At 40.0% G+C, this 17,031-nt stretch overlaps 1 protein-coding gene across 1 annotated transcript in view; it reads left to right on the plus strand.

The window, feature by feature from the left end:
• The window catches only part of LOC126100884 (uncharacterized), a 563,003-nt gene that overhangs the window by 475,406 nt on the left and 70,566 nt on the right, over positions 1–17,031 (plus strand). The window contains exon 12 of the mRNA XM_049911552.1: positions 8,682–8,808. Within this exon, the coding sequence (XP_049767509.1) occupies positions 8,682–8,808 (127 nt within the window). The remainder of the gene's footprint in view (positions 1–8,681; positions 8,809–17,031) is intronic.

Genomic DNA, 17,031 nt, shown 5'->3' on the forward strand with positions numbered 1-17,031 from the left:
TTCCCATATAACAGTTCTTTGTAGGTCATGACACATGTAATTAATGTGGTTGTAATGTTTTTGTAAAGAAGGTTCACCATCATCAGTTTTTGACACTTTATAATTCATAACAAAGTTTTTTGTGGTAAACTTTCACAAAAGTTTATCACAGAAATGTCTGCTCCAGAAGGCAAGCAGTACAGTATGTTTTCCTTCCTTAACGTATCTTCTAAGATAAGTCGTAAGGTCATTATTGCCTCATGTGTGCCCGCATTTGTCTGGAATCCAAATTGATCTCCCTCAAGGTCAGCTTCTACAAGTTTTCTATTCTTCTGTAAAGAGTTTGTGTTACCAGTTTGCAACCATGACTTATGAAACTGACAGTTTGATAATTTTCACATATGTCAGCACCTGCTTTCTTTTTGAATTGGAATTACTACAATCTTCTTGAATTCTCAGGGAATTTCTGCTTTCTCATATATCTTACACACCTGATGTAATAGTTTTGTCATGGCTGGCACTCCCAAGGCTATCAGTAGGTCTGACAGACTGTTGTCTACTCCTGGGACCTTGTTTCCATTTCAGACTTTCAGTGCTCTGTCAAATTCTTCTTGCAGTGTTGTGTCCCCCATCTCCTTTTAATTTACATACTCTTCCATTTCTGTAATATTGCCAGCAAGTGCATCTCCCTTGTACAAACCCTCTATGTACTCCTTCCACCTTTCAGCTTTCCCTTCTTAACTTCAGACTGGTTTTCCCTCCGAGTTCTTGATATTCACACAGCTGCTTCTCTTTCCTTGAAAAGCCTCTTCATTTTCCTGCAGGGAGCATATATATTTCTCCTCATATCCTCTATATCATTACATTTGTCCTCCAGCCATTCCTGCTTAGCCATTATGCGCTTTTTGTCAGTCTCATTTTTTAGACATTTTTACTCCCTTTCATCAGCTTCATTTGCTGCATTTTAATATTTTCTCCTTTCATCAATTAAATTCAATATCTCCTATGTTATCCAAGGATTTCTGCTAGGCCTTGTTTTTTTTATATTTTTGATCCCCTGCTGCCTTCACTATTTCCTGTCTTAAAGCTACCCATTCAACTTCTACTGTATTCCTTGTCCTTGTTTTGGTCAGTTGTTGCCCAATGTTCCCTCTGAAACTTTAAACAACCTCTGGTTCTTTCAACTTAACCCAGGTCTCATTTTCTTAATTTCCACCCTTTTTGCAAGTTCTTTAGTTTTAATCTACATTTCATAACCAGTGAATTTTGGTCAGAGTCCACATCTGCCCCTGGAAATGGTTTACAATTTAAAATCTGTTTCCTAAATCTTTGTGTTACCATTATACAATCAATCTGAAATCTTCCGGTGTCTCCAAGTCTCTTCCATATATACAACCTTCTTTCGTAATTCCCAAACCATGTGTTAGCAATGATTAAATTATGCAAAATTCTGCCAGTTGGAACTCAGCTCACATCTGATGACAGCAGTCACAGTCCCCATCTATACCAAACACATCAAAACTCTACACCTAACAGTTATTAGAACACTAGACTGTGCTTAGTAAGCACTAAAACACACAAGAAATTAAAACAACTAAACTAGAAACCACACAGATAAGTGGAAATAAGTTACTCCTATTTGAAGATCATAAAAATGTAAAACAAACAAATGATTTAATTGCCTTATCAGCAGCAGAAATGCAAGGTCCTCTCTCACTGATGGTCTAATCAACATTGACTGTGCTGGTTAACTTATAACAGTGAAAACAATTACTTTAAATTATGGAAAAGAATATTTCTATGGACAAGGGTATTCCAAAGTGGATGATAGTGTAGTACAAGTATTTACGTTAAAATATATTCATTTTAACTCTACCAGTACCTGTAAGTCAGCTTGTCATGGCCATGTGTCTTAGCCTGTTGTGGCCATGTGTCTTAGCTTGTCATGGCCATGTGTCTTACCTTGTGTCTTTCCTAGTACAGGCTTGATTTCTTCATGTGGATCTTGAATGACTCACATGATAAGACACTGGTGCCCAGCAAAACTTATAGATAATAGTGTGATCCCAATTGTGCAACAACTATTCTCTGTCCCCCTCCCCTCCCCTTCCCCCACTACCGCCAGCAGGATCAGTCTCCGACCACTCATCAGTGTCATAGCGAAGGTTTGAACTAAAATGATCTCAGGTGGCACCCTACTGAGCATATCATCAAATTCAATGGAAACATATGAGCAGAGGCAAAGGGAGTGATTCAAGGAAGCTGTCCTAACCTTATATGTAGAACCCAACAAGATCTTTGGAATTTGATTGTAACTGCTTTGAACAAGTCAGTATAAAGGAAGCAGTGTGTTAATGGATGATCCAGGTATTTTCTTATATTCAACTCATCTCTGTGTCTAACTAATCTCATAGAATGCCTTTTGTGGGTATGTAAACCTTTACTCAAGACAATACAAGATTTTTGTGGGTTTGTAACACTCTGGGATAGACACCAATAGAAAGTCCAAAGCAGATAAATTTTCCCTGTGATAGGCATTTCAGTACAAAGTGTAATTCAAGTATTGTTCACTAAATGGTGCAAGCACAATAAAGATGCTTGTATTAAAAGTCTGCGTCTGGAGTGTATGTTCACTCTTGGCAGATTGAGTTCTGTGAAAATCTGGCAGATGTCTATGTAGTTACTTTGAACACTGGGACAACTGGATTCAACTTTTTACACAACTGTCTGAGCATTCCATGATCAAATTGCGAATAGTATAATTAACTGATCGACCCTCTGTAGCCTGTTGCAGCATCATGGCTCATGGGTATTTGCCTGAAGGGTTTGTGAATGCAAACCCGGATTCTATATGTCCCGGGTGTAAAAAATGGTTCCTGTAGTGGTAGCAACTAGTCAGGACCTAAATACGATTGCGTACTTCTGCTGTAGCAGGTGTTCAATTCCTCTCACTGAGCAAGATGGTGCAGCGGTCAGCACACCGGACTCACATTCGGGAGGCCAACAGTTCAAATACACATCTGGCCATAAAGATGTAGGTTTCCCTGATTTCCATAAATCACTTCAGGCAAATACTGGTTAAGTTTCTGTAGAATGGTACAGTCAATTTTTGTCCCATTCTTGAAACACACTCAACTTGTGCTCCATCTCTGATGACATCAATATTGATGGATGGGATGTGAAACCCTAATCTTCCTTCCTTCCATTCCACTGCTCTTGCCCAGTTTCACCACAACATATCTGAAGTACATATCTGAATAAAATAACAAAATGTAACTTCAGAAGCACTACTAGCATTAGCAAAAGAATTTGTAGGTAAAATATATGGAAATTTAGGTCAAAAATCATCAGATGTAGTGTTTTTCTCAGTTTATGACAGTGTCTTTTAGGTGTCAGTTTTTAAGTGGTATAGTTAGCTGTCCCCAACATCCTGCTTGATTCTATAATAGTCTCCCTCAACATTAAAAAATTGGGCAAATAATATATTGGGGAAGATGATGTCCAAGCCTGTCCAAGGCCATACAATCAAATTCGTTTTAGTGTACAGCAGACATGTATCAAAAACTGTGTTACCACTCTATTACTGGTTTACGTAGTTGACAATAATTCTACACAGTTGGTGAGAATTCACTTCCCGAGGGGGAAGGGGAGGGGGGAGGGGAACTAAAGATAGTCAATTTGGTATTATCCATTACCCATGCTTTGAAAATAATCAATAAACAAGTTACGGCTCTGAAAGACAATCATGTAATGGGTCTTTTTCAAAGATTTATGCTGCCAAAGACAATATCCATTTCATAGCAAAAGCTGTTGGCATCAATCCGCTGCAGACATTCTTGAAGGAAGAAACAGAGAGTATAAGCCTACCTATAATTATACAGTCTATAGTTCTGTAGCATGACTGAGCTGTGGAAATAACTACCGAGAAAGGAGGATGTAGGTAAGACATCATACAGCTAACAATGACTCACAAGTAAACACTTTACATGATGCAACAGAAACTCTTAATGTGAGAAATGCCCTACTATTCATTTTACTTTGCTGTGGGCCCAGAAACTAAAAGGCTACTGCAACACAAAACCCATCGGTAAAGAGGTATGTTTATTTGAATGGCGTAGGTCCATATTTTTCTTTAATATAAACTCGCCTGCCACCTACGAACTGTGGTTGCTGTTGGTGAGGAGGCTTGCCTGCCTCAGCAATACAGATAGATGTACTGTAGGAGCTACCACATTGGAAGGGTATCTGTTGAGAGGCCAGACAAACATATGGCTCCTGGAGCGGGACAGGAGCATTTTCAGTAGTCACAGGAGCAACACTCTGGTTGATTGACTGATATGACCTTGTAACATCGACCAAAAGGGCCTTGCTGTGCTGATACTGTGAACAGCTGAAAGCAAAGGGAAACTACAGCCATAACTTTTCTCAAGGGCATGCAGCTCTACTGCATGGTTAAGTGATGATGGGATTCTCTTGGGTAAAATATTTAGAAGGAAAAGTAGTTCCCCATTTGGATCTCCAGGCAGGAACTACTTGGGAGGATGTTGTCATCAGGAAAAACAAAACTGGCATTCTACATATCGAAGCATGGAACATTAGATCCCGTAATCCAGTACGTAGGTTATAAAATTTAAAAAGCGAAATGGATAGGGTGAAGTTAGAAATTGTGGGAATGAGTGAAATTTGGTGGCAGCAAGAACAGGATTTATGTCAGGTGAATACAGGGATATAAGTCCAAAATCAAATAGGGGTAATGCAGGAGTAGGTTTAACAATGAATAAGAAAATAGGAATGTGGATAAGCTGCTATGAACAGCATGGAAAAAATGGAAATGAAGTGCCATGCTTCTTTACAGAGCGTAGGGGAACGATGCGGGAGACCCGCACCGCCTTACTAGGCAAGGTCCTAATGGAGGTGGTTTGCCGTTGCCTTCCTCCGACCGTAATGGGGATGAATGATGATGATGAAGATGACACAACAACACCCAGTCATCTCGAGGCAGGAAAAATCCCTGTCCCCACTGGGAATCGAACCCGGGACCCCGTGCTCGGGAAGTGAGAATGCTACTGCAAGACCACGAGGGCGGACATGAACAGCATAGTGAATGCATTATCGTTGCACACACACCGCAGTAGTACAAGTTTATATGACAATTACGTGTGCACATGATGATGAGACTAGTGATAAAAGAAATTTTTTGGGTGGGATTGGCTTCAGTCTCGCAGCTTGAGGCTGTTGCCAGTGGGCATCACAGTGGGGGACTGGATATGAGGATCTGAGATATGTCCAGCATGCCCCATGTGTCCCCTGATTGGTCCACTACTTTGGCTGCCTGGGAACTGTCCACACTGAGGATGAACCTCTACCCATCGTAGAGAGGGGTGTTGTTCCAAGGTATGGGCAGACTTTCTGTCTTGCCTATTGGAGGTCTCTTTGGTTTGTATGGCAAACTGGTTTCCGGTGTTATCTATGATGGACGAAGACGCTGAGCAAAATGCAGCCGTTTGTCCTGTTCCAGAAAAAACCTCTCAACTCATGAGGTGTGGGCATTCACAGAGGGTGGGATTACTGGTAGTTGGGCGCTTCAGCTTAAGGTGCATGATGCCCCCCCTCCTCCTCTTAGGGATATAGCTGCTATGGAGGGAAAGGAATACAATGTGCTGTTTGCATACTGGGAGGAGTCACTTCAGATGTGGAGAGGCTGCTTTTGGATGCCATGAAAAGCACAGGGTGCAGCCAACTGGAGGTGGTGGTTCATGTTGGTACTAGTGATGTGTATCACTTCAGATTGGAAGAGATTCTCTTTCGCTTCGGTCAGCTAGCTGAAGAGGTAAAGACTGTTGGTCTTGCTTGTGAGATGAAGGTGGAGCTCCCCATCTGTAACCTCATCAACGATACCGACTGTGATTGTTTGGTACAGAGCCGAGTGGACATCCTGAATCAGATGCTCAGGCAGTTCTCTGACCATGTGTGCTACAGATACCTCGAATTGCTCCATAGGGTGGTGGGTTCCTGGGGTCTGCTTAATAGGTCAGGGGTCCACTACACACAGGAAGCAGCTACATGGGTAGTGGGAGCTGTGTGGAGGCGAATGGATGTTTTTTTTTTAGCTTAGAGGGTCTTGGACAAACTGCAGAAAGGGCGTCAGTCGGACAAACTGCAGAAAGGGCGTCAGTCTAAAACGGTGTAGAGCAAACGCAGGAAGGTAGACATAACAACAATCAGTATTGTAGTTGTAAACTGTTGTAGCTGTGTAGGAAAAGAATCAGAGCTCCAAACACTAATAGAAAGCACTGAAGCTCAAATCTTTATAGGTGTGGGAAGCTGGCTAAAGCCGGAGATAAGTTCAGCCAAAATTTTTACAAATGATGTGTGTTCAGAAAGGGGAGATGAGATACAGTTGGAGCTGGAGGTTTATAGCTGTCAGAAGTAGTTTATCTTGTAGTGAAATTAAAGTAGATAGTTCGTGTGAGTTAGCATGGGTAGCAGTTATACTTGACAACTGAAATAAATTATTAATTTGTTCCTTTTCCTGACCCCCCCCCCCCCCTCCCCACTCAGATGATACAGTTGCTAAGTAGTTCAAAGCAAACTTGAGTCGCATTTCAACTAGGTACCCCACTTGTACAGTTCTTGGTGCCTTCAGTCTACCCTTGATATGCCGACAAAAATACAAATTGAAAGTCGGTGTCATCTGAACCGTACTGAATGCCTTCTGAGAAAATTATTCTGAACAGCTAGTTCAGGAGCACACTCAAAGTGTAAATGGTTGCGAATACGTACTAGACCTCTTAGCAGCAAATAACCCTGCCCAAAGAAGGAGTATGAAGACTGATACAGGGATTTGTGACTCAAAAAGGTTGTTGTGGCTGCACTGAATACTGTAACATCCAAATCCACCAAAAATAAATGCAAAAAACATGTATTTAAAGATGCAGGTAAAAATTCACTTGCCACCTTCCTAGGAGACAGTCCCCACTCCTTCCAATCTGCCTGTGCAAGTGTAGACCAGATGTGGTTTGGATTCAAAGAAATAGTATCAACGGAAATTGAGAGATAAATTAATAAGAGATGGTACTGATCCCACTTGGTACACAAAACAGGTCAGAACGCTGTTGCAGAGGCAACAAAAAAAGCATGCCAAATTTAAAAGAATGCAGAAGCCCCACGATTGTCGAATTCTTACATAAGCTTGAAATTTAGTACAAACTTCAATGTGGAATGCTTTTAATAGTTTCCACAAGAAAACTACATTCCGAAACCTGGCTGAAAACCCAAAGAGATTCTGGTCGTAAGTAAAGTACACCAGTAGCAATACACAATCAGTACCTTCACTGCGTGGTAACAATGGTGGTGATAGCACCACTAAAGCAGGGTTACTACACACAGTTTTCCGAAGTTCGTTCACTTAAAAATACAACATAAAAGGCATCAGAAGATCAAAGCCAATTGGAAAAATATTTAGACAAGATATCTGTGTGATGCAGAAAGTGGTAGTTGACGCTAAACCATGAAAAGTATGAAATCATCCACATGAGTACTAAAAGGAATCTGCTAGATTTTGGTTACATAATAAAGCACACAAATCTAATGGCTGTCAGTTCAACTAAGTACTTACGGATTACAATCACAAATAACTTAAACTGGAATGATCACACAGATAATATTGTGGGGATAGCAAACCAAAGACTGCAATTTATTGGCAAGAAACTTAGAATATGCTTCATGTCTACTAAAGAGACTGCTTACACTGTGCATATTGCTGTGCTGTGTGAGATTCACATATGTTAAGTTTGACAGAGGACGTTGAAAAAGTCCAAAGAAGGGGAGCACGTTTTGTATTACGGCAAAACAGAGGATAGGATGCCACCGATATGATAACACAAACTGAAATTTCAATCATCAGGTTTCTCCTTAGGGTGTGAAAATACATTTTGCATTTTTGAGATATCAGAGCTTGCACAGAATTATTTAAGTGTTCATTTTTCTATTTATTTGAGAGTGGAGCGATAGAGAAACAGCTTGTTAAAGTGATGGGTTGTAGCCTCTGCCAGGCAATTAATTGTGAATTATAAAATAATCGTGTAGATGTAGAGATTGCCTTTTCCATACATTTACACATTTGCTTTGCAGCGCAGCTCCCAAAAGTTTGTACACAACAGTACCAGGGGCACACAGTAATGTTTTGTCATGTCTACTGCTGGAAGCAACATTCTTCCATTTCTACCATAAAGATTGCTTACTGTGAAAAATTAATGGCTCTTCATCACCGTTGATAGAGATATTTCATATTTTATAGTGAAAATGTGCACTGTTATTACAGAACTGAATCATCAATACGGAAAAATCAGTCTCTCATTTACCCATTTAGTCTCTGTAGGGTGTATAGGATTTCAATTCTGACTGTGTATTATCTGGCCACTTCTCTTGCTAATTTACTATTTGGGTATGTTTTTAATTACCTTCAGAAATAAAGTTCATTATTCTCTCTCTCTCTCTCTCTCTCTCTCTCTCTCTCTCTCTCTCTGTGTGTGTGTGTGTGTGTGTGTGTGTGTGTGTGTGTGTGTGTGTGTGTGTGGGCGCGCGCGCGCGCATACTTCATTTGGATTGAAAAAGAAATTTTTCAGCCTTAATAACATTTGCATTATTTATATCCAACAAGCATTTTCTTTTCTGTACCACAGTTGTCTTTAATGTTTCAGAAATTAATGCATATAGCCGCTGAAGTATTTCGAATCAGTGAAGATAATCCAAAAATGCAATATCCACATTTTGGAGCTGAGTGTGAATTCTTTGCTGACCAGTTGTTTCTGCAAATGGAGGAGTATGGTGAGTGATGTGCTTTTAGGTTTATAATTGTAAATTTCATAAATTACCCAAAACACAGATGGTTGGTTATAAACACAATTTAAATGCTCTTTGTTGTGTCAGTGTAGTTCTAATTTATAAAATTTAGTGACACTCAATTTTCAATGATAAATAGCATTGTTCTTATTGGAGATAAATATCATTGTTCTTATTGGACATCGTCATTGATGATAAAACATTTTGTTTAAGTTTGATGATGATGCTGGTGGTGTTGATGAGGATGATGATGATGATGATGATGATAACAACAACAACATTGTTTGAAAATATGGAAGAGCTGTATAGTCTGATTTATCAACCAGACATTGAGTTCCATGGAAACCAGTTTCCCTTTCACACAGAGAGAGCATTCTGTGGAACAGCAGAAATTCTGACATTGATGAGAACACTCATAAATAGAGATTTTCATTAGCAGAAGCTGCTACATCATGCTAGCAGCATTACTGCAGAAAAGGTGGCATTACTACACAATGAGAATAGTCTTGTGTAGTGACAAATTTATGAAAGAGCTGTACAACATCCTCAGCTTAACAGGATTATGAAATGCAGAGATTTACTAGATCTTACCCTGTTTCACATGGAGTAAGGTTCACTATAAGTTTGCTAGGTGGCATACTTCACTGTTGGCTGGCAGGGAGGAGACACAACTAGCTCGTATGCCAAACTCTCTAAGGATGTAATAGATAGCAGGATCATTTCACTGTGTGGATGGCAATGCATGCAAATCGGCCCATCTGCATTCTTTCTCCAACTATTTTAATCCTACACATTCTGTAATGCAGGTACTCTCTTCATTAAATCGCCACCACCAGGATGGCGAGTGTGCTACAGAGAATATCGTGAATCTCTTCGTGGAAATAATGAGGCCACTGACCAACAATTAAAGATATACATTAAAGTAAAAAGTGCACTCTCATTCTGTTACATTAAGTTAGCGCATAAGTTCGTAGGGTTTTGCATGTTGATATTCCAATTGCTATGGGTTTATATATCAATTGCCATTTTTTTATTTGTTCTTCCCTGTTGCTATTTTAGTTTACATTTTCTCATTTGGAGATAGTGAGTGGAACTGTGGACTCTTGAAAATTGAATACCAAGTGGAGAAATCGAAGTTCAATACAAGGATGACAGCAGTGGAGGCAGCCAGAAACATTTGCGCCAAATATGAGGATAATGCTGTTGGATAGAGCACTGCAAGAAAATGGTTTGCTCATTTTAAGGAGGATCATTTTGACATTAGTGACTCTCTGCATTCAGGAAGATCTTTGGGGTTTGATGAAGATCATTTAACCACATTAATTTGCAGTGATCCACAACAGTATCTCGAGAACTGGCAAATGTGATGAACTGTGATCATTCCACTATTGTGCAAAATTTGCATGCAATGGAAAGGTTCAACAGTCAGTTGTATGTCTACCGCATGTTCCAGTCAAAATAACATAAATGAGAGCGTGACCATATGTGTGTCTCTGCTTGCTCATCGCAGTTGTCTCATGAACAACACTGACCATTCCTATCCTATACCATTACTGGTAACAAGAAGTGGTGTATTTATGCTAACATAAGGAAAACAAAGGGATGGTTGAGTCCAAACAAAGCAGCAAGTCCTGCAAAAGATATGTTATGCATCTGGAGGAACAGTGAAAGTGTGGTGTATTGTGAATTGCTTCCTTGATGTGTAACCCTCACTTCTGACGTTTACTGTCAACGACTGAGTCTTCTAACAGATGCAGTCCAAGAATGGCAACCAACAAGACGCTTGAAGTGATATTAATCCATTATAACACCCACCTGCATTCAGCTAGACGGACCAAAAGAAAAGGCTATACAGGAGTTGGGTTCGGAAGTCATTCCACACCCACCTTATTCACCTGATCTTCTGCCCTCAGATTTTCATCTTTCCTGCTCCGTGTTCCAAAGCCTTCAAAGAACTTCCTTTGTGGATGAAAATGTTTCCTGAACATGGCTCAAAGTGTTCTTTGCCTCAAAACCACATGATTTCTACAGTCACAGAGTTGAAAAATTACCCCAGCTTTGGCAAATAGTGAAGGAGAATAAGATGCCTAAAGTCTCCATTATGTGTATCTGTTGTGTTCATTAACTTCATGGAAAAATGTTACAGACTTGTGCACCTACCTAATATTAACAGAAACATTATAATACAAACATTCACTCAAATTGTTTACACGTATATTGTTATCATCTTGAAAAATATTATCACTCTTGTTTTCACTTAGACATTCCTCTACAAGCTCTACAATCTCTTCCTCAGAAAGAACTGTGCATGAAATGCTATCTAATTTGAACGTAATAATTACAACCTTTTTCTCAACACAATTGCTACATATGACACAGAGTTAAGACAGGCTTCTCTAGATGCAGTACTGTGCAGTGTTGATGCCTAGTACAGTCAGCTTCAAGAAAAAAGCATGCGAAAGCTAAAATTAAAAAAAAAGGCTTAAATGAGGCCATGTCAAGAACAACTTGCTGTTAGAGTGGAAAGGATTAAAGAATTTATTTGGTAATAAAATTTGGTTGTTGCGCATCTCATAGTGTCATTTATCAGCGTCATGATGAACGGTCTTATGTTTTCATTAATGGTCATAGTTATTGTGGTATTTCGAGGTTAAGTATCTTACTGCAAGAATTTTGAATAGTCTGCAATGAAAAATTGAGGTTGCAATGTTTTTGCTTTTGGTGCATCATAGGTCATACATTGCAGTAGAAAAAATATAGCTAACATATTTAATTATTCTGTAAACTTGGGAGGAGAAGAGAATGGGTTGTATGTAACGCACTCAGTTTCGATCATGCACACCAGCAATAAAATGTATCCTTGTAAACTTTGCTGTGTTGTGACAAGAAGTAGTAAAGTGTAACATGGCAACAAGAGAAGTTAGGTGTTCCTCAAGACTCATCACTAATGACATTTTTCTGAAGGAAAAAAAGCAGTAAGATGTGTGGGGAAAAGAAATTGAGAGTTCTGTTGAAATTTTGGGGGAATCCTATGCCCCGGTGTATTTTAAATACTAAATGACTGCCCAAAGGGTTTTTAAATCTTAATGATCTGAGAAACGTAAAAAAAACAATATCAGAATCCTGCCAACTACCCACCAGGATGTAAACTGAATATTAATATATTTGAGGAATTAAAAGATATTTGAGATGAAAAAGTACAGTCCTACGGTCTTCGTAGTGATACGAAGTAAAAGATTTTATACTATGTGGTGCGAATTGTTCTGATATTTCTTACAGGGGACTGACATGTGACACATAGAAACAAGTATTAGAAAACAGTTAACACAAGCTTTCAAGCTCATACTCTTTTCCTTATAAGAGAACACACATTCACACACAAGTGGTTGTTTATGTGGATGTGTGTACTCTTGCTAAAAAAAGAGCAAGTGCTTGTAAGCCGGTTTTAACAATTTTCTATTATGTGTTTCTGTATGCCAGGCATCAGTCCTCTATAGGTCAGTGGTTGCCTTTCCCTTGCTTCATGATTCTTTCTGTACAGGAATTTCCATTCTTGTTTTGCGTATTACTCAGATAATTAAGATATAGAAATCAGATCCTTTGGTCAGTTTTAATCCCAATCCATCATTATAAAAATATACTTGAGTATAGGGTTCCACCAAAATTTCAAGGTAAGTAGTGATTTACTGTCCCCAAACTTCTTACTTTCAGGATTCTGACTAATAACTAACTTCTGTTGTTCCCATGTAAAAATTTGAAACAGAAACCTGGAACAGTGTATTATTAAACTAGCATCAATGGGCAAGACAGCTCAGTAGGTTGTTCCAAAACCCACAGCAACCCTCATTTTACCAGCTATTGATGGCCCTGAAAAATTATTTTATTTAAAAAATCTGTAGTTACTTGAATATTGCAGTAAATCAGGAAGGTTCACATATTAGCCATATGGAAAAAGTATTTCTTCTTTGTGTGCTATTACTTGCAAAATCTCACTTCAATACCTCAAACTGTTAATAAGATGTGAGGAATGTTTTAAATATTTCATTCTGGCTTTATACTTGGTGTGCACCATTGGAACTGAGTGTTTTGCATACAATCTTTTCTTGAGACTCCAGACAGACAGTGATCTCCTACCAAGTTTAAATAAAAATTCAATATGTTAGCTACATTTTGTATGCAGCAGTGTATTACCTTACAGGCACCAATCACAAACTCATAGCAACTCCTATTTTTCTTTGCAAACTATTTTAATTTCTTGCAGTAAGTTACTTCATCTTGAAATATCACAATAACTATGACTGTTAACAGAAAGACAGCAGAACTACTAAAGTGTGCATGACATTGTTTAATCTTGTGGGTTAACCAGTTATCTCAAAGTGTTCCCACTTTGCAAGCTGTGAAGCCAGATGCCAAAGAGGACTCATGATTGGCCAGCTCAGGTTGCATTCAGAGGACTGTACAAGAAAACCAGCATTTGAGCTACAATGGGAAACAAATGAAGCACTGTGCAGGGGAGCTGGCTAAGAGATGACAGAGACTACTGGGGAACCGTCACTTGAGGCGCCAAGTAAGCGTACAGTGAATCTTACTCTGTATGAGTCGGGCTTTAGACACTAGTCGTTTAAAGGAAACGGCTGTTACACAAGTGAAGTGGAAAAATATTTTCAACACATCTGTCCTCCAAGGTATATTAAAACGTATTATATTTACTTTAAGCTTCAGAGGATGAAGTGGACAGAGAATGAGGGGCGGAAGAGATTGACAGACAGAGAGATGGGAAGGAAGAGATTAACAGAGAGGAAGAGATTAACAGAGAGATGGGGAGAAGAGATGGACAGACAGACAGACAGACAGGGAGGTTAGGAATAGATGGACAGAGACAGGGAGGAGGAGAAGGAGGAGGAGGCGGGGGTGGAAGAAATGCAGCAGGAGGAGGAGATATGAGCAAAATGTGTGCTGTACACATACACATACACAGAGGAAGCTGCGGGTAAAAGGCTAGCAAATAATAAATCATTTGAATGCTGTTAAGCGGTAAAATGGCTTCAGTTGCCTTTTGTTTCTTTGAGCTGGAAGTTTTGCAGTAGCCTTAATTTTATCTTTATCAGCAATATTCCATTTTGTGAAATAAGGAGTGCTAAAATTTTAACCAGTTTATCCTAAATTTACAATTCCTCCTTCCCTTAATAATCCGAAATGTTCTTCCCAAGTTTCTCAAGTAATTAAAATGTCATCAACTTATACAGTTAATAATTGACACACAAAGTAAATTTCAAAGAAATTGTGCAACAGAAACAATAAACTTGGCAACAGAAACATTTAATCCAAATGGTACTATACAATACTGGTATTATCTACTTCCATATAAGAATGCGATATTGTTTTTTGAATGTATGGTTGAGTGGTACCTGATGCAACCCTGAAGGAAGCTACTACCAAAGGATTGTTACAGCCACTGTTACTCCATTGTACCACCCCTCCCCCTCCACTCTTATGAATTTCTGTCTCAGCTGCTTATACTGATGGCGCGCGCACACACACACACACACACACACACAAAGGGAATTATCTGTATCAGATGGAAATTGGTACATGTGTTGTACATATGCAGACAAATAAATCATTGAAATTTCAGAAAAATTGGATGATTTATTCGAGAGATAGAGCTTCAGGAATTGAGAAAGTCTGTAATCCATTGGTCTATCTGTGGCCCTTATGCAAGCAGTTATTCGGTTTGGCATTGATTGATAGACTTGTTGGATATCCTCCTGAGAAATATCGTGCCAATTTCTGTCCAATTAGCGCTTTAGACTGTCACTCCTAGTTGTCGAGCTGTATAATGAACGAGTCAGGTTAGTATCCCACCACTGTCCAGTGCATCTCCAGAGACTTCTTTGACTTTGAGTCTCAATGACTGGAGTAGAATTGTCTTCAGTGATGAATACTGCTTCGACTGAGCCCCAATGACTAGTGAAGACATGTCTGGAGACACCTCAGACAATAGTGAGATACCAACCTGACTGTTGCCTGCCATACGACACCACAACCTGGAGTGATGATCGAGGACGTCATTTTGTTTTATAGTGGGACTCCTTTCATTGTCATCCACAACACCTATACAGCACAGCTTTATGACGTTTTGTTGCCCTTCATGCAAAGCTGTGCTGGCCATGCATTTCAGCAAGATAATGCCTGCCCGTACATGGCAAGAATTCAGACTGCTCGTCTCTGTGCTTGCTAAACCCTACTTTGACCAGCAAGGTCGCCAGATCTCTTGCCCATTGAGAATGTTCGGAGTATTATAGGCAGAGCCCTCCAACCGGCTCAGGGTTTTGATGATCTAATGCGCCAGTTGACAGAATTTAACACGATATCTCTCAGGACATGGAATAACTCCTATCGATCGATACCAAACCAAATAACTGCATCCGTAAGGGCCAGAAGTGGACCAACATGTTATTGACTTTCTCAAATAGTGAAGCTCTTTCTTCTCGAATAAATGAGCTATTTTTTCAACAATATAAGGAATAGGATAAAGATGAAAAGATGAGTTGCAGACAGGTACAATGAAAAGACTGTTACACGTGCAGCTATCAGCCAAAGCCGTTCTTAGCAAAGAAAACGTGCACACATGTTTACACAAGCAAGCACACCTCACGCAGCCAGTCTGAACTGCTGGTGGCGGTGGCAGAGTGTATGTGAGGTGTATTAACTTGTGTGTGTGTGTGTGTGTGTGTGTGTGTGTGTGTGTGTGTGTGTGGAGGAAGGCTTTGGCTGATAGATGCATGTAAAACAGTCTTTTTGTTATTTCTGTCTACAGATCAACTGGTCTTCTTTACGGCGGTGTCCGCAGCTAATGGTCTAGTGGCTAGCGTGCTGCCTCTGGATCACGGGGCCCCGGGTTTGTTTCCCAGCCGGGTTGGGGATTTTTTTCTGCATGAGGACTTGGTGTTTGTGTTGTCCTCATCATTTCATCATCATCATCATCATAATTTGTGACAGAGGCTAGATTGGATTGTGTAAAAATTGAGACTTTGTACGGGTGCTGATAACCACGCAATTCAGCACCCTACAAACCATTCATCATCGTGATGATGATGATGATGTTTGGTTTTGTGGGGCGCTCAACTGCGTGGTTATCAGTGCCCGTACAATTTCCCAACCTTTGCTCAGTCCAATTTCGCCACTTTCCTGGATGATGATGAAATGATGAGGACAACACAAACACCCAGTCATCTCGAGGCAGGTGAAAATCCCTGACCCCGCCGGGAATCGAACCCGGGACCCCGTGCTCGGGAAGCGAGAACGCTACCGCGAGACCACGAGCGGCAAACCCATTCATCATCATCATCATCTTTACTGTGAGGAGCAATCTATTGTATACCTTATATTGTTGCTGCTGTTCCAACGTGGAGTTTCCGTTGTTTGATTTCATCTATTTGAACTGAAAATGTAATCACTTTTTTGTTTGTGAATTTGTGCATCTACTGATTTCTCTCCCTGTCTTATAATTCCTTTGCAGTTTTGTGAATAGAATTAAGACTTAAAGCATCTTCCAATTTACTGTTTACCAGTTCTTTAAACCTTTGGTTGTCTGGTTGATCTAAAGACATTCCCTCAGAAAAAAATATTGGTCTTCATCATTACATGTTACTCACCAGGGTGTATACGACCCGGGAAATCCGGGAAAAACCTAGGAATTTTTTCATCCGGGAGGTAACCAGGAAAAGCCCGGAAATTTTTCAGAATTCCAGGAATGTTTCATTGTCTTTAGCTTCCAGTTAAATTTTTGTAATTTTGATGGGTAATAATTGATTCTGTAGCAAAGAATGTTAGTGTATCCTGCTACTGGAGAATGTTACTGCAGCAATAAAATATTAACGAGAGAGGGGGGGGGGGGGGGGGGGGAACTTTAGTGGTAAAGGAAATGTGCCATTTGCAACAACAAAACACAGTGCACGCACAAGCGTCTGCAAACGGCATAAGTATGTCAAAGGCCTTAGGGCGAAGACTATGTAATACTTCGTAGCAGTAACCTGCATTCTATGAGCGTGATGTCACAACGGTTTACATTAGGTTCGTTTGACCAGTTGCCAGCTGGCTCTTGCGCATGACCAGTTGACTCACGTGTGAGCAATACCTTCTCCCGCTTCCCGCTACTTGAAGTATGGGTGTTGACTGTATCGGCAGTAAGGGTCGAGCAGCCAG

This window comes from Schistocerca cancellata, chromosome 9 (assembly GCF_023864275.1).
Source record: "Schistocerca cancellata isolate TAMUIC-IGC-003103 chromosome 9, iqSchCanc2.1, whole genome shotgun sequence".
In the NCBI taxonomy this organism is placed as follows: domain Eukaryota; kingdom Metazoa; phylum Arthropoda; class Insecta; order Orthoptera; family Acrididae; genus Schistocerca; species Schistocerca cancellata.